General features: G+C 44.3%; 1 protein-coding gene and 1 long non-coding RNA gene across 4 annotated transcripts in view; one reads left to right on the plus strand and one right to left on the minus strand.

Annotated features, from left to right (window-relative positions):
• The window catches only part of LOC309357633 (cytosolic phospholipase A2 epsilon-like), a 64,494-nt gene extending 53,914 nt beyond the window's left edge, over window positions 1-10,580 (minus strand). The window contains exon 1 of one of the 3 annotated variants that reach the window (XM_081889968.1): window positions 10,553-10,580. Coding sequence is in view for 1 of the 3 variants with exons in the window: in XM_081889966.1 (XP_081746092.1) it covers window positions 7,277-7,309 (33 nt within the window). In the remaining 2 variants the exon portion in view is untranslated. Of the gene's footprint in view, window positions 1-7,276; window positions 7,401-10,552 lie in introns of those variants that run through there. The other 2 variants (XM_081889966.1, XM_081889970.1) reach the window with 2 other exon arrangements.
• LOC309358136 overlaps window positions 1-18,106 on the plus strand; it is a 322,055-nt gene that overhangs the window by 218,790 nt on the left and 85,159 nt on the right. The window lies entirely within an intron of this gene.

Here is an 18,106-nt window from a genome sequence, read left to right on the forward strand (position 1 = left end):
TCAGGAGTCCAGGTTGGTTGTTGGCGTCTGTCTGTCTTTGTCAGGAGTCCAGGTTGGTTGTTGGCGTCTGTCTGTCTTTGTCAGGAGTCCAGGTTCCCAGCTTGATAAGCGTAGATCATTAAAAGGAGGATTTATTGCAAAAACAAACAGATAACTCCAGACAGCTCGAACAAAGCCTCTGACATCATTACTCAAGATGACCCTTCTAAAGACTCCTTCCGGGATCTACAGAAGATATTGAACTTACGACTCTTACATCTTTTGTTTTGCTTCCTGTCTAACAACCCTCCCATATGCCAACCCTTAGGACTTAGTGGGTCAGCCCCACCTTCTTCCTGGTCTAAGAGGCTGACTCTGAGACTCTTTGTGCCTTTTTGTGCTAGCGAGCTTCGGCTGTGTTCTAGCCTGCACTCCATTACTGCCTTGTCAGCTTGCTCATCAAAGTCAAGAAGAGCCGAAGATGTTCCTGTCTCACATCTAACTCTCCCTGTTCCTGGCTGTTTTTTGCAGTTGGCTGCAAGCCTTCACTTAGAGCTGGATCATTCCTGACAGTCTTTGACATATCCGGACTCTCCCTGAAGCTCTGCTTGCTTTTCGCCCCCACCAGTGCTTTGGAGGGCAATGTGGGGGCATCTTTGAGAGGTGTCTTCTTCTCTTCCACATGAATTACTTGCAGCTGCCCTGCCAGGCTTCCTGCCTTTCCACTACTCCTCAGAGATGATGAGGCTCTTCCAACACCTTTAGGTTGGGGGTTCAAAGTTTTCCAGTTCACTGGCTTTTTGAGAGATCCTTCTTCACTTTTTGTGACCTTCCGTCACCACCCCTTGTAGTGGCAGAATTACTTGCTCAGGACTCATTTCTTACACTTTGTCCTTCTTTTAACTTTTAATAAATGTATACAGCATTTTATTTCCCCACAGACAGGTGATCATTTTTCCGTTTCCATTCCTTTTTCTTGCTGTGACTCCTTCATACTCCTAGAGCATCAGGGGTGGGGAGGTGGGAATCACTCATGTGAACAAGTGCCCACAGTGTTGTTTGAGTAACTGTTAATGAAAGTTGTTGAACTTTCGGGGGTGGGCATTTTTGAATAGTTTCAATTGTTGTGGGAAAGATGTTTGCTGTGGCAGAAGGCAGCTGCAGGTACTCTTTTTGTATATTATTAACGGGGGGGTGGAGAGAAGTTTTTCACTCCCTATGCAGGCAGCAGACTAATAATTTGATTTATTTGAATTTTATATAACTGTATTCTTTATCAGGTTACTTCCAGAAGACACAGACTATTTGTTGAGAATTTGTTTCCAGAGAGATTAGATGACGTCGCATTAAGCAAGTGCTACCCCACACTTTCTAGGGTATTTTTTTCATCACTTTCCTGGTTGCAAAATGCCCAGTCTTTTGGAGAAGCGGGTTTGTTGTGCAGGAAATTCAAATCCACATTAATTGTGCAACCTGAATATGCTGGCATGTGACTGAATCCCTGAAAATAGTGACAATGGGGGGACGACCCTCAAATCTATTTCCAATACAATAAAGCAATAAAAAAACTACAGTTGAAGTTATAAGATAGCTCAGTTGGTTTGAGCATCTTCTTCTTCTTCTTTGGCAATCACTCATAGCCAATAATAATAATAATAATAATAATAATAATAATAATAATAATAATAAATAATTTATTATTTTATTTATATCCTGCCCTCCCCAGCCAAAGCCGGGCTCAGAGCAGCTAACAACAGTAAAAATAGCACAGTTTACATAAAATCACAGTCAAGTAATTGAAATACATTCTAAAATCAATTCAGAATCAAATTAATGGCAACCATTGGGCTAGAGTTCTATGAGGATTACAGAAGGAGAGAGGGGGTTAGACTGTACCTTGGCCAAAGGCCTGGTGGAACAGCTCTGTCTTGCAGGCCTTGCGGAAAGATGTCAAGTCCCGCAGGGCCCTAGTCTCTTGTGACAGAGCATTCCACCTGATCATTGCCACGACCAAAAAAGCACTGGCTCTGGTTGAGGCCAGCCTAACCTCCCTGTGGCCCGGGATCTCCAAGATGTTTTTATTTGAAGACCATAAGGTTCTCCGTGGGACATACCAAGAGAGGCGGTCCCATAGGTACGAGGGTCCTAGGCTGTATAGGGCTTTAAAGGTTAAAACCAGCACCTTAAACCTGATCCTGTACTCCACCGGGGGCCAGTGCAGCTGGTATAGCACCGGGTGAATGTGATCCCACAGCGAGGACCCCGTAAGGAGTCTCGCCACGGCATTCTGCACCCACTGGAGTTTCTGAGTCAGTCTCAAGGGCAGCCCCACATAGAGTGAGTTACAATAATCAAGCCTGGAGGTGACCGTCACGTGGATCACAGTGACTAGGTCAGGGCAAGAGCAGTAAGGAGCCAACTGCTTACCTTGGTGGAGATGAAAAAATGCCACCTGTGTTATAGCTGCAATCTGCAACTCCATAGAAAGGGAGGTGTCGAAGATTACACCGAAACTCTTAATGGACGGTGCTGGCACAAATTGCGCCCCCGTAAGAGATGGGAGTTGCCCCCCCCATCCCATATCGTCCTGACCCAGCCAAAGGACCTCTGTCTTCAAAGGATTTAGCTTCAACCGGCTCCCACGTAACCATCCAGCCACAGCTTCCAAACATCTGATCAGTGTGTCTGGGGCCAAGTCAGGATGGCCATCCATCAACAGATAGAGCCGGGTTTCATTAGCATACTGATGGCAGCCCAAACCAAAACTCCGGACAAGCTGGGTGAGGGGGCGCATACAAATGTTGAAAATAATCAGTGAGAGTATCGCACCCTGCGGCACTCCACACACCAAGGAGTGGCGTGATGACAGTTCCCCCCAAGCGCCACCCTCTGTCCCCAACCAGGGAGAAACAAGCGCAGTCATTGAAGGACTGTGCCCTGGATCCCCACGTTGTCGAGGTGGTGGTCCAGAAGTTCATGATCGACCATGTGGAAGGCTTCTAACAGGTCTAATAGATATAAGTGGCCCCAACCCGCCTTGATCCAGCTGCCTGTGGAGATCATCTGTTAGGGCGACCAGGGCCGTCTTGGTCCCATGACCAGAGTGGAAGCCGGATTGGAATGGATCCAGAGCCGATGCTTCATGCAGAAACCCACCAAGTTGTTCAGCAACCCAAGTAAGATTGTCTTCCATAAGTGATTGTGGAGGCCAATTTTGGATCCACATGTCCTTCTACAGGACATAGGTTTCTGAGCGGGAATTGATCATGGTGAGGGTTTGCCAAGTTTGCCTTCCTCTTAGTGCATTTATCCCTTTCGTCCTGAGTTTGAGTGTCTTCAGAACCCATGAAACCTTTGCTAAAGGCTGTTCTCCAATCAGAGGGCTCACAGGCCAGTGTTTCCCAGTTGTCGGTGTTTATACTACATTTTTAAAGATTTGCCTTGAGAGAGTAGTGGTTAAGAGCGGTGGACTCGTAATCTGGTGAACCGGGTTTGCGTCTCCGCTCCTCCACATGCAGCTGCTGGGTGACCTTGGGCTAGTCACACTTCTTTGAAGTCTCTCAGCCCCACTCACCTCACAGAGTGTTTATTGTGGGGGAGGAAGGGAAAGGAGAATGTTAGCCGCTTTGAGACTCCTTCGGGTAGTGATAAAGCAGGATATCAAATCCAAACTACTACTCTTCTTCTTCTTCTTCTTCTTCTTCTTCTTCTTCTTCTTCTTCTTCTTCTTCTTCTTCTTCTTCTGTTGACCACCAGCATTACACTTACCATTTTTAAGTTCGGAACAGGGTTCGAGCATAATGTTGATAACACCAGCATTGCAGGTTCAATCCCTGTACGGGGCAGCTGTATATTCCTGCATTGCAGGGGGTTAGACTAGATGGTCGTCAAGGTCCCTTCCAACTCTACAATTCTATGAACATAATATTATAACGACAAATGTAAAACAAACAAACAAAAACTGAACAAACAAAACAAAACGCACCCGCACTTGGACTGAGTAACTGTAGCAACTTTCTTGGAAGCTCTCCGAGTACTTGGAGTAATAAAAATTGTTTAACTGGTGCCAAAATGATAAGGAAGGTTAGTGCCAGGTGTGGTTGCCTGAAGAGAGGATTTAAAAAACAGGGTTTTCCCAGTTACTATTTTCAGTTTGGCTACCATCCTCACCCTCTCTGCATGCCTTTGAAAGAATGCTACATTATGTTATTCAAAAAATTCCACACACTTGATCCTACAAATTAACAAACCCCCCCTTCAAATGTACCACATACTAACGGAGTGACAATTTTGTGGGACTAATTTGATCAGCCCTAGTTCTGATAGAGAGGTAAGCACTTTGTTACTTAAAATTGGACCGGTAACCAACGAGTGGGCGGGGGGACGGGACAGAATAATAATAAAAACGTTTGATTTCACAGGTAGTGCTGTGTAACTAAATGTCAAGTCAATTTGACTTACGTAAACTTTTGACTGAAAAGAAGTTGATTGTCCAAATGCAGCCTAATAAGTTGTTTGTGTGTGTGTGTGCATGTGCACACACAACTACTTCACCAATCCCGTCACACAAGTAACAAACAAGCCTGGAAGCTGCTGTAAACAACTAGTATTGAGACACCTTCAAAGCAAGTCACGGTATGAAATCATCATATCCTTCTGCTTAATATGGAAATTTTAGTTTGCTTGGAATCCTATCCATTGTTTCCTGGTTTTGACACAATGGGAAGTTACGGTTTGCTGCAACTACCTCTACTCATGTGGAGCAATGAAGCAGCACACCCAACTCCCAACAGACTGTGATCTACTCCCAGTATAAAAGAACTGGCAGTGATCTACCCATTATCATTGGAGGGAGGAGGAGCATGCGTGGGGTGGGGTGGGTGGGTTTAAGGGGAGAACTGACCAGGGTTGTTGAGCTTTTTTGGGGGGGGGATGGCATAAACAACAACAAACGCACACAGAGCTAAAGCCAATCATCCTATCACCTATCACCATCAGCTAATGCCAAAGGACCACCTACTTGACGCGGAGGAACACAGCGAGGGGGGCGGGGATGGAGACATTCAGGCCCCCGTTTTTTATCATCATCATCATTTATTATTTGTACCCCGCCCATCTGGCTGGGTTTCCCCAGCCACTCTGGGCGGCTTCCAACAAAGACAAAAAATACACTAAAATGTCACACATTAAAAACTTCCCTGAACAGGGCTGCCTTCAGATGTCTTCTGAATGTCAGGTAATTGTTTATCTCTTTGACATCTGATGGGAGGGCGTTTCACCAGGCAGGTGCCACTACCGAGAAGGCCCTCTGCCTGGTTCCCTGTAACCTCACTTCTCGCAATGAGGGAACCCCCAGAAGGCCCTCGGCGCTGGACCTCAGTGTCTGGGCAGAACAATGGGGGTGGAGACGCTCCTTCTGGTATACTGGACCGAGGCCGTTTATATTATATTATATGTTATTCATTTAATCAGAAGGAATTTCAGAAACCAAGAAGTCGTATTGGCATATCAGGTAGAAGGGCTGTAGCCTAGCTTTCTCCCAGACATGCTACTTTCCTCTGTGTGGGGAAAACCTCTGCGAGGAGGCGCAGTCAGTCTTGTGAGCTCCCACCCGCACAATCGACCAGGATCCTGTGATCATGGTTGGCCAGTTGAACACGTCTGATATAAGAGACAAAAGCTTGTGAGCAGAGCAAGAATGTCTGACTAAGCAATTCTCACACAGCCATAAATCTGAGCAAGCAGTTTTAACAGGGATTGTAATGCTCTATAAAATAACTCGTTTGGGGTGTGGGTGAGGCTTTGTGTTCTTCTCCTGGCAGCAGACTTCAGACCCTGATGAATGAAGCAAAAAATTCAGCCAAGCCCTCCTGAAATGGTACTGCAGCATGATAACAATGCAAAATAAATATACAAATCAGCCAACTCACTCCTTGTTTATATTTGCTAGCTGCTACAGGCTTCTTAAGAGTATTCTAAATTGCTGTTTTGAGCTTTTGTAAAGAAAATTGCCCAGTGCTATTTTTCTAGAAAAAGAGGTGCCAGAACTCACCATAAATGCCTCCCTTGTTCTCTTATAATGACAATGGCATCCACCTGAGAGGTGCCAGAACTGAGTTCAGGTGAGTTCCAGCTGGAAAAAAAAAAGCCCTGGCATTGTCCATATTCCCTTATCCATCCCTCCTCCTCAAAACGGAATGGAATGTACTAAAACTGAAATTTTGTAGAAAATTGCACCAAGTCTCTGGCAATTTATCTTAATGCTTATTAAGATGGTGAAAGAAGATGGTGAAAGAAGATGGTGAAATCATATTATAAAGAAATCACAGTCAAGGATTTTCACAAAATCTATAATGCAGTCATTACAGAGTATAGGTAAGTGTTGGCTATATTTTTCAGAACCTATAGACAAGATTATGGCCCTTTAAATTAATCCTGAATAGCAACCACCTCCTGCTGTCTCCTCTTCTAATCAGTAAACATTACCTACAAAACATACATTGAAAGTATCACAATTTAATCACCCTTATTCTGACAAGCTACATGAGCAGCAGAATTCTATACACGTCCTATCCAAAGGGAGCCACATTCAGTTCAAGTAAGTAAGTAAGTAAGTAAGTAAGTAAAGGATTCCAGTCAGAGTATTAAGGCATTGCTTATGAAAGAAAACAAAGCTTGAAGGATGCACTCTATGACTTTATTTCCTTCTAGAGTTAGATAGATTACTTATAAAGTTATATTATTACCATTGCAGGCATGCAGAAATAATAATACTTTATTATCTCATTCCAATAATGATTACCAGCCCAGAATATTAAAGTCCTCAGTAAAGGGGAGCAAATTATAAAAGAAATAAACAGAAACAAAGCACAAGTATATTCCATTATATTAAAAAATCAGAAACTAGTCTCTCCTACACTTTCAGTCATAAACACATAAACTAGTCTTTCCTACACTTTCCGTCAGCCCTGAAATGGAAAATACTACATACATATTTTTGTCTAAATACAGTGGTACCTCAGGTTACAGACTCTTCAGGTTATAGACTCCACTAACCCAGAAATAGTACCTCAGGTTAAGGACTTTGCTTCAGGATGAGAACAGAAATTGCACGGTGGCAGCGAGAAGCCCCATTAGCTAAAGTGGTACCTCAGGTTAAGAACAGTTTCAGGTTAAAAACGGAGCTCCGGAACGAATTAAGTTCTTAACCAGAGGTACCACTGTAACTGGATATCTAAATGACTAAATAAGTGAAACACAACATTAATCTCTTTAAAGTTTAGACATCTTTTCTTACCTCCTTTGCATTAGAAAAGGATGCTAACATCATTTCAGTTGCATGTGGTCTGGAGCACAAATCGACAATTGAATGTTAGCTCCTGGCAGCATTACCTCTTATATGAATATTTCAAACTAGCAAGTACTCAGTGTGTTTAATTATGACTGTCAGAGCCTCGCCCTTTTCACATTTCAGTAATATGAGGCTACAGGAATGAGCAAATGGCGAACTAATTGGATACAAGTTTCATCACATACTTCAGTGTTGCTGGCTGTTTTTTGTTTAACAAACACCTGGAACTGCGAATGAGAGCTAGATCAGGTCTGCGGCATGGAGGGGGTGGGGGCACACACCACTAATTGGAATCACCTTCCTTGCTGCACCTGATATGTCAATTCAAGTCAAGTCACCTTTATTGGCATCCCATAAGAACATTCAGAATACATTCAGAATAGATAGGCCAGTGCAATCTCGTTGCCACCCCAACGGTACAGTCACCCTCCAAAGGGCAGAAGAGGTGAGCAATCATCTCTTTGGGTTTCCAGCAAGGGCAGGATCCTGTAGCATACTTTGGTGACAAAAAAACAAATAGAAGAAGAAGAGGAGGAGTTTGGATTTGATATCCCGCTTTATCACTACCCGAAGGAGTCTCAAAGTGGCTAACATTCTCCTTTCCCTTCCTCCCCCACAACAAACACTCTGTGGGGTGAGTGAGGCTGAGAGACTTCAGAGAAGTGTGACTGGCCCAAGGTCACCCAGCAGCTGCATGTGGAGGAGCGGAGACGCGAACCTGGATCACCAGATTATGAGTCCACTGCTCTTAACCACTACACCACACTTGTCAGTTTTCAGATCGATGGGTACAGGTATGTGACCTTACGCTAAACCCCTTTAAAGTTTCTTTGAGAGAGAATGATTTATCTCACATTTTGCCTTTGTCCTCTAAAAAGCTGCCTTCAGGCAGAGGTAGATTTAGGGCAGCGTGAATGGTTCCACTGCAATGGGTGCCAAGCCAAAAGGATGCTGGAGGGTGTCACAATTGTGAAGGAGTGAACTGAGGAGAACGGAAGGCAAGGGAACAAATTTTGGCCCCACACAGGGCGTCACTGAAATTTGAAAAAACAAAGTCAACCCTTGCCTGGGGCAGCATGAGTTTTGTCAGTCTGTTGAAATTTGAAAGGATTCGCTAATGTAGTGCTTGCACACAAGGCATGGCGAGGCCCTGGAAATAAACACATGAACACATGTATATTGGGTTAATGGGATAAATAAGGCCACAACTTTATTGGTTACAGATGTGAGCGGTTTGGCAATTGGGTGAAGCAAGACTAACCTGACTCCTGCCCGTCTCTTTAAGGGTCAACCACCGGAAGGGGGAGCCCTATGGTGTACATCAAATGACACCCCCCCCCGGTCACCGTTGGGGTTGTGCCATGACCCTAGCCTACACCCAGGCTTCAGATAGGGACCACACACCCCGGATCCCTTTAACGGGATACCCTTAACGTGGAGGGGTAGGCGGAGGCAACAACCTCCCCTCCCATAATAAGGCTTACCCAATGCCTAACCTTATAAAGTTGTGACAATTCCTCTTAGGTAGACGAAAACCAAATGGCTAGTGCCAATTACACCAAGTGGAAAAATTCCTACCTGGCCCCTAGAACCAGGCGACCAACATAAGTCGTAGCAAGGCCATAGTCGAACCACACAAGAAAAGAGGGTGGGTGGGCTGGGAGATCCCACAGCTGGAAGTAGAAGGAGGCTGCTTCCCTGGCCACACCGATATTCAAACGAGCGTAGCCACGCCCCAGGCAAGCCCTGATTGGCCGGACAGAATATGATGTGGCCGGAGATCCTGCTAATGAGGGCGGTTTACCTCCACCCACTCCAGGGTTGCTGTGGGGACCCTGCCCGCAAAGCAGCCCCTCCTAAAAGGGGGAGCTGTCCCATAAAACTGGGGAGGGGGTGACAGAATCACAGCTAACATATATGCACACAACAAAGAACACAGTCATAGGGTCAAACAGATTGCAGTGCTACTCACACACCTGCAAACAACAACAACAACAATGCAGCTACTGCTAGGGCCAGAAGAGGATAGGGTGGTGGTGAGTGAAACTAAGGCTGTGTACTATTCTGGCTCCAGGTGTTTGTATCTGTGTACACATGGCATTGGCCATAAAAGAGAATGAGCTGGCAAAGAACAATGGGAAATGGACAGAGTTCAGATACATTGTTTCATATATATTTTTAAAGATATTTATTAAAGTTTTACCAATAACAAGAGTACAAAAATACATGAAAAAGAAAGAAAAATAAAAATACAACATACAAAAGACAAAAAGAAAATAGGAAAAAATTTAAAAACAAATCTGTTTTTCAAAACTTTAAGCTCATTTGCTTGTTTCTTTGACCTCTTCACACCTCCCCTTCTTGTATTCCCATTTACATAATCGAATCAGCAAATCCTTGCCCTCTTTCACTTATCTTAACTCTATATCTTAACCTATTACAACTCTATATTTCCATCTGTTTATCAATTCATTTTTGCATATTCTTAATAGCTTTGTTGCTAATACCACTTATTTTCAATCCAACATCATTTTAACATTCATTGATTTTATAGTGTTTCTGCAAATAGTCTTTAAATTTCTTCCAGTCCTCTTCCACCAACTCTTCTCCCAGGTCTCGGATTCTGCCAGTCATTTCCGCCAATTCCATATAGTCCATCACCTTCATCTGCCACTCTTCCAAGGTGGGTAGATCTTGTGTCTTCCAATACTTTGCGATGAGTATTCTTGCTGCTGTTGTTGCATACCAGATACATTGCTTCAGTGCATAGCTGTCAACGTTTCCCTTTTTAAAGGGAAATTCCCTTATTCCGAATAGGATTCCTCACAAGAAAAGGGAAAAATTGACAGCTATGCTTCAGTGTTACTCCCCAAAGCAGGGTGAGTGAAGAGAGAACGTCATTTCCTCATTGGAAGCTACAGCTATCAGTCTCAAAACCACACCCCTTTCTCTCCCTCCTCTATGCCTAGCATTGTTCATTTTACAGAGGTTGTTGCAAGGGGTCTGTGTCGCTCCAAATACCTGTAGCTTCATAAGCGGATCATTTTGCATCTGTCTGCTTCAGAGACGCACCACTACACTATGGGCAAGGTCCAAATCTACCCAATTTTATTTGCCTGAAGTGAATTCACACCCCTAGTCATTTTACTTCTGCCAAACCAGCATGAATATGGGTGTGAATTCACACGTATGGAGTCAATGGAAGCTTCACAAATCACTTACCTGAGAGATAGTTGGCAGGAATCAGCAGATAGTTGGCAGGAATCAGCAGAGAGATAGTTGGCAGGAATTGTTAAAAATAATTTCCCTTTCTTGCCTTCTCCCGTTTACTGAGCATCACCCAGCTGATTTATTCTTAGTCACAGATCTCCAAAGATGTGCAATATTCAGAGCAGAGGGGAGAAGCGTTTACACGCAACTCTGGAAAAGAAACTCAAGAAGGGCAGTCAACTGTGAGTAAGGTGGAAGGAGGAGACCAAACTTTTCATGCCACCATGTGACTCCTGTACTCAGGGAAAGGAGCAACAGCAAAACAACCATGGGAAAACATCAGATATTGCATGAGTCCCACCAAGCCCTTGCAGCTGCAACTGGAGGAATCCTCCCAAACTGAAGTCAAGGTAAATTACTTGGAGTAACAACTCAGAACTACTTAAGACAGGAAAGATCTCAGAACCTGAACATCATCCTATAACACAATTATTGTGTAATATTATTGTGTAATATCTTCTCCAGGGGCCGTTTGTCTCACCTGCACTCCATCACATCAAATTTCTTCATTTCAAACATCTTTATGCTGACTTTCATCAGATAAGATTTCAGGGTGGTATACAACCAGGGTGTCAGGTGGCAGAGGAAACAGCTTCCACAGCAGGTTGCCAGGGACAGATAAGACAAGAAAAAGTCCTTACAACCTGCTTTTTATTCAGTATGTACAGAGAGAGGCTTAGAACGCAGCCTCTTGGAATAATGGTGCTGTCTCGAGTGAATCTCCACCCCACCCCCGTCTCTTCCACTTTCTCATTCGTCAAGCTCAACTTCTCTACTACGGGTGCTGAAAAGTGCCCTCTGTCTTTGAGCTCTTTGCTCTCCTACTTTCAAGGCTCGCTGGGTTCTTGGAGGGGGGGTCTGGAATGCTTTCTAAAGACAGTGTCCATCAGCTGTCACCTCCCTGGTGCTTCTCCTCCTCCTCCTCTCCCATTAATTCCCAACTTTACCCCTCTGCCTCTGAACTGTGAGCTCCCTCAAACCCCTGTTGTAATTCTAAACTGTCTCCCTCTTCTCTGGAAGGGTCATGTCAGGGAACTGCCATCAGCTCAGAGGCGAGAGGTGGAAGGGCATGTGTTATAGGGAACCTCCGAAGACCTTGCGAAGCAGTTCCTCCTCTGGCGAGGAAGAAAGCCCCGTCTCCAGTGGGGAGGAGGTGCAGGGACCAGGAGATGCTAGGGAGAGCCTCAACATGGAGACTGAGCAAAGCGGAGGGGGAGGGAAGTACCCCTTTGGCAGTGCCCACTCTGCACAGTAGGTTTTGGCGCAGAGAGGGGAGGAGAAGGATGGGGGTCACACGGTTGTTATGCTGGGAGAGGTACAAGGACTGGCCACGCCCAGATTCTGCTAGCTACTGAACCAGACATGAACTAGCGACACTCCTCACTGTAAATAGTTTGCACTAATAATAAAGCTGGAAAAGACAGGTCAGAGTCTTGCCTGTTTACTCTCGAGCAACCACACCACCACCTGACAGGTCAGGCTGGGGAGGCAGTCTCCACCATTCCTCCTCTGCCCAGTCCCTGACACAGGGTGAATCATAGTACATATTGACTACCATCTGGGCTGTGATGCATGTGTCATAGCAGCAGTCAGCATCTAAGAAGATGGAGGAGGTGGAGAGGACAGAGAGTGAAGAAATAGCTTTGAGCGAAGGTGCACACCATCTCCGTGGGTGAAGACATGAGGAATAAAGGGTGGAATGAACTAGACCCAACAACTTTCTGGGATTAAAAATTGGCCACAATTTTTTTGATTACTGATGTAGATAAGCTTAGGCATTGGATGTGTATCCATTAATAGCCTCCTGGGGGAAGGCTGAGGTTAGGTCAGGGTCAAGCCTGGGTTATGTGCAGTGGTGAACCTACATTTCTGGGGTCCTGAAGCTTGAGGGGCCCTTCGCAACCAGCAATGAAGTCTGGGTAACCACTGTTATCTTCTTCCATGGGGTTGCATACAACAACCATTACAACATCTGTGCTACTGACTCTCAAACTTTGGGACTGTTGAAATATATTCAGCAAACTGGGAGGCGTAGGTAATACCGCAGAAGACAGAATCAGAATTCAAAATGACCTTAACGGATTGGAGAACTGGGTGCAAGCTAACAAAATGAATTTCATTAGGGACAAAGGTGAGATTCTGAACTTAGACAGGAAGAACCAGATGCACAAATATAGGATGGGGGACACCTGGCTTGTACATGTGAAAAGGATCTAGGGGTCTTGGTGGACCACAGCGTGATGCAGCAGCAAAAAAAGGCTAATGCTATTCTAGGCTGCATCAACAGAAATATGGTGTCAAGGTCAAGGGAATTAGTAGCACCACGCTATTCTGCCTTTGTCAGAGCACACTTGGAATACTGTGTCCAATTCTGGGCACCACAATTTAAGAAGGATGTTGACAAGCTGGAATGTGTGCAGAGGAGGGCAACCAAGATGATCAAGGGTCTGGAAACAGACTTATGAGGCGCTCTTGAAGGAGCTGGGTATGTTTAGCCTGGAAAAATGAGGCTGAGAGGAGATATGACAGACATCTTAAAATATCTTAAGGGCTGACACATGGAAGAGGGAGCATGCTTGTTTTCTCCTGCTCTGGAGGCTAGGACTCAAACCAATGGCTTCAAGTTGCAGGAAAGGAGAGTCTGACTAAACATTCGGAAAAAACTTTCTGACAGTAAGAGCTGTTCAGCAATGGAACTGATTCCCATGAGAGGTGGTGGACTCTTTTTCCTTGGAGGTTTTTTAAACAGAGGTTGGATGGCCATCGGCCATGGATGCTTTAGCTTAGATTCCTGCATTGCAGGGGGTTCGATTAGATGACCCTTGGGGTCCCTTCCAACTCTAAGATTCTATGATTCAGCAAAATAATAATAATAATTTGAGTTGTGTAAAAGAAAGAACTGTGAGTAGAAGGGGGACCATCTGTACCAGAAACTGGGTGTGGATAGTGCAGCTGAAAGGGGCACAGCTGTGGACAGCCTGAGAAAGTAGCATCTAACAGGGGCCTGCCTATAAAAATCAAATCTAGAGTGAGAGATTAGGGTGATGTCCACTGCTTCTAGGAACTCTTAGGATACTTTTGTGGGTGAGCTGAGATTTGGGACCTTGGGTGAGAACTGGGAGAGTGCGTCAGAAGCAAAATGAACTGATATTGATTTATATATATTAGTAGCTTTGTATTAATGTAACATTTTTATATGTAACTGTAGCTTTGCATGGTATTGTTTTAGTTGTATTGTTGCATCAGGTTTCTGTAAGCCGCTTAGATATATTTTAAATATTTTAAGCAGTATGGAATGTAAATAATCATCAATTTCCCCATCAGATTTTCCCAACTTGGTGCCCTCCAAAGATTTTGAACAATATATCCCATTCGTTTCAGCTATAATAGCCGATGGTGGGGCATGATAGGAGTTTTGATTTTAAACTTCTAGAAAGTGCTATGCTGAGGAAGACTGAAATAAAACAGCAGTATCAACACCATAGTGAAACAGGTATAGCCACAACATATGCCAAGGCATTACAGTCATACCTTGGTTTTCTAACAACTTAGTTCTTGAATGTTTTGGCTCCTGAATGCCGCAAACGTGTAAGTGACTGTTCTGGTTTGTGAACTATTTTTGGAAGCCAAACATCTGATGGGGCTTCCGCGGTTTCCGATTGGCTGCAGGAACTTCCTTTTTTTAAAAAAAGTAATGTTTATTAGAGTTTCAAATAATACAAAAAGCAAAAAATAATAAAAAGACAAAAAATCAACTTTTACAGTCCATATTTTCAATAACTTTTTTCCGGAACTTCCCCTCGCCTCCCCTTCTTGTATTCCATGTCCAAATATTTGTTCAACAAGTTCTTATCCCTAAATTTTTAACCTTAATTTGTTATTATATTTAATTCAATTTATATATCAACTTTTAACTTATATACATCAATCATTTATGCTTATACACTTTTTCTAAGGTCGACCCAGTTTCCCTTCCACGAATTCCCCATTTTTATACTAATGACAACACAAAAATAAAAAAAGAGTAGAAAGAATCAGACACCCTTCGGATTTCCAAACCCCCACCCTCCCTTCCCCGGTTTCGATCCCCGGGCCATTGTCCATTACTCCATCTACTATCAGCCTGGCAGCCTCACGTCTGAGGCCCTTAAATCTCTCTCAGTCTCTCTCTGCCGGTTTCTTTGGAAGTCCTTTATATTTAACACCAAGTCTCGGAGGGGCACTATCCCTATAATGTCCATGTTCCTTCCAGCCAGACCTCCATGGTTAAAGCTGGAGCTCAAATCTTGTATCTTCTTTTAAGTCCAAATAACCCAAAAGCTCCAACTTCCACCTTGATCAAATTTATAGTCCATAGATCTTCAGATCCCCACAAAAGGATATCTTTCCATTCCTCATTTTTAAATTCAAACCAAATTTCCCTCATCCAGTCCTTATTTTCTTTTATATCCATCTTGACAGGGCTCCGGCTCTCCTTTGCCTTCTGCAGCATTGCAGCCCCTCCTTCCTGCTCCTCCTGTTCAGCGTATAGCCCTTCTTCCACTTCCTCCATTTTCTCAAGTTTCTTTTCTTGTTCAGCTGCCTGGGTTTTGTACATCAAGTTCTTTTCCAACTCAGTAGATTCATTTGCTGTTGGCTTCGAAGTTATGGCACTTGTAGACAAAACATGACCTTGCTCTTGCAACTTACACAACTTTCCCAAGAGAAAAGCAGCCTCGTCCAGGTCAGCTAGTATTTTCCGACCTATTTCCACTCTTGTAATGTCCCTGAACCCCTTCTAGAGGGATTCTGGTTGTTCAATATTCCTTTCACTTCCAACCCAAAAGTCAAGTTAATTTGTTTCAGTTCTTCTTTATTTTCAACAACTTATAACTATAATGTATCTAATGTAACCGGCAAGAACATCAGAAACAAAGTTGTCTATTTTTTCCGACTTTGACAGCTAATTTGACAGCTGTCAAAATCTTCTATGTCTCCTCAGCAGGCTCCTCTCGCGGATCACTCCCGGTCCCGGGATGGGTGGCACTTTAACTCAAAAAATTAGCTCTTATCCTCCAGCACAATTACTTATGCTATCAATCCGTGCAATTAATAACTTTTATCCAATAAAGAAAAGGCTCTTCTCTCGACCTTAGTTGTCAAATCCTTGCTTTAAATTGTATACAATGGGGGGGAGACGGATTTCCTTTTTGCACCTCCCCCGCTCGTACCGAATCCAACAAAATTTTTAGTCCAATTTCCAAATTACTCACAGGTTGTTGTTTTTAGATTTTAGTCCAAATTTTCAGAAGAAGAAGTCAGCGCTCTCCGTCGAATGGCATGCGGCTTCGCTTGGCAGGGGAAGCAGAAGACTCAGCCCCGCGCCGCTCCCCGTCCCCCACTCCGTAGCCTTTAAAAAGGCTCCTTCGCGGGTCGGGGGCGCAAACGGTGCCCGCCGAGTCACCAGGTCCACGGCCTTCCGCGCCCGTGGTTTTTGAGGGTCCCCACGTCGCCGGCGCGGCAGGACCCGACCACTGTCGAGCAGATTCCCTCTGGAGCTCGGAGGGAATCCGCCATTCGGCTATGGTGCCAACCCGGAAGTCCCTGCAGCTAATCAGAAGCCGAACTTCCTGCAGCTAATCAGAAGCCGCACTTTGGTTTCCACACATTTTGGAAGTCAAATGGACTTCCAGAATGGATTCCATTCGACTTCCAAGCTACGACTGTATCTATCTTAAAATGTCTGTGTTCAAAATATTGTTTTGACTTGCTGATAAAAGTTTGTCACGTAGGTTCTGGGTACACCTCTTTAGGTGTACTGAAATTTTTTTCCACCGCTGAAAAATGAACAAGAAAAAGGGCCCACCCTTGTAGTTACAGCATTTAAAATCTAACAGGTTGCCATGCTCAAATACAGGGTCCAAAAGTAAACCAGTGTCAATAGGTAAAGCTTTTGCCATAATTGTATTTCTATGTATGGCCCAAACATCTTTAAAAACTGCCTCTTCGCTACAGATTCTCTTGGGTCTTAAGTTCAGTGGAGGGACCTTCTTGGTGGTTTCACTGCCCTCATCAGTTCAGGTGGTGGAGGCCCAAGAGAGGGCCTTCTCTGCAGCAGCCCCTAAATTATGGCATTCTCTCCTTACAGAGTTGTGTCAGGTACCTTCATTTTGCAGCTTTTATCATGTATTGAAGACACACCTCTTTAGCCTAGACTTTGACGCTTGATCCTCATAGCTATCAGTATTTATTTAGGAACCACTTCAATTGTGATTGTAATTTGTTTTAAACTGTTTTTAATATTGTGTTTTAGATTGCTGGTTTACTCAGGCATTTAAATCCATTGAATTAAGCATGTACAGTATAAACCATTGAATTAAGCATGTACAGTATAAACTCTCTCCCCAAATCCCATGATTACTAGGACTCGAGTTCCCGGTTTGATAGCACAGTGAGCGTAGTTAATTAAAAAGGACGATTTATTGTCAAAACAAACAGATAGCTCTGGACGGCTTTACACAGTCTCCACCATCATCAATCAAGATGACCCTTCTGAAGACTGCTTCCGGTGAGACCAGAAGCAACTGAACTTTCGCTCCATACATCTTTTGTTTTGCTTCCTATCTTGCAGCCCTCCCATTCGTCAAGACCTCAGACTGAGTGGGTCAGCTCCCTCCTCTTCTCCATTCTCAGAGAGGATGTCTCTTAGCTCTTTCCCACCTGTTTGTACTTCTGGCAAGCTTTGACTGAGATCTGGCTTGCTCTCCACCATTCCCTTATCAGCCAGCATTCCAAGGGGCGGGAGAGTTGGCACTAACCGATGCTCATCCTGCATGGCAGTTAACCTTCTCTGTTCCTGGCTGCTTCCTTCAGTTGGCAGCAACTGGAAGCTGGCTGATTCCTGACACTAGGTGAAGTTGCCAAATTGTGATTAGATAGTATTGCACAAAACGGCATGGTGGTGTTGGGTGTAGTGAAGGGTTACCTTCTGTGTCTCGTGCTTGAGGGGGGGAAAGGGCTTACAAGGGAAGTAAGCCAGGACATTACGTCAACAGAGTGCTTTCGATTTCAGATCAGTCGCTGCACTGAGAGAGAAAGGAGTCAGAGAAGATGCAGCTAGACACTGGTGGCTGTTATGGATTGTAAATACACTGTTTTGTTTCCAATAAAGTGCTTCTAGAATAGAAGCAACGCCTGGACTGATTTATTGCCCTTTCCTCGCACAGACGCTGTGCTATCTGCTTATTTTGCTTTCTCCTGAAGCTCCAAAGCTACGCTGGAAAAACAGAAGCTGCAGATGCCATTAGCAGAGATTTGCAGAGGAGCGTGGCTGGACGCCAGGCAATAAAGCAATAAATCTTCCAATCTTCCTGGCTGCTTCCTTCAGTTGGCAGCAACTGGAAGCTGGCTGATTCCTGACACTAGGTGAAGTTGCCAAATTGTGATTAGATAGTATTGCACAAAACGGCGTGGGGGTGATTAACAAATTTAGAGTGCTGCATACTTCACTTGGGTGGATTTTAAATG

Source organism: Podarcis melisellensis (assembly GCF_964234715.1).
Source record: "Podarcis melisellensis genome assembly, chromosome: 1".
NCBI lineage: Eukaryota > Metazoa > Chordata > Lepidosauria > Squamata > Lacertidae > Podarcis > Podarcis melisellensis.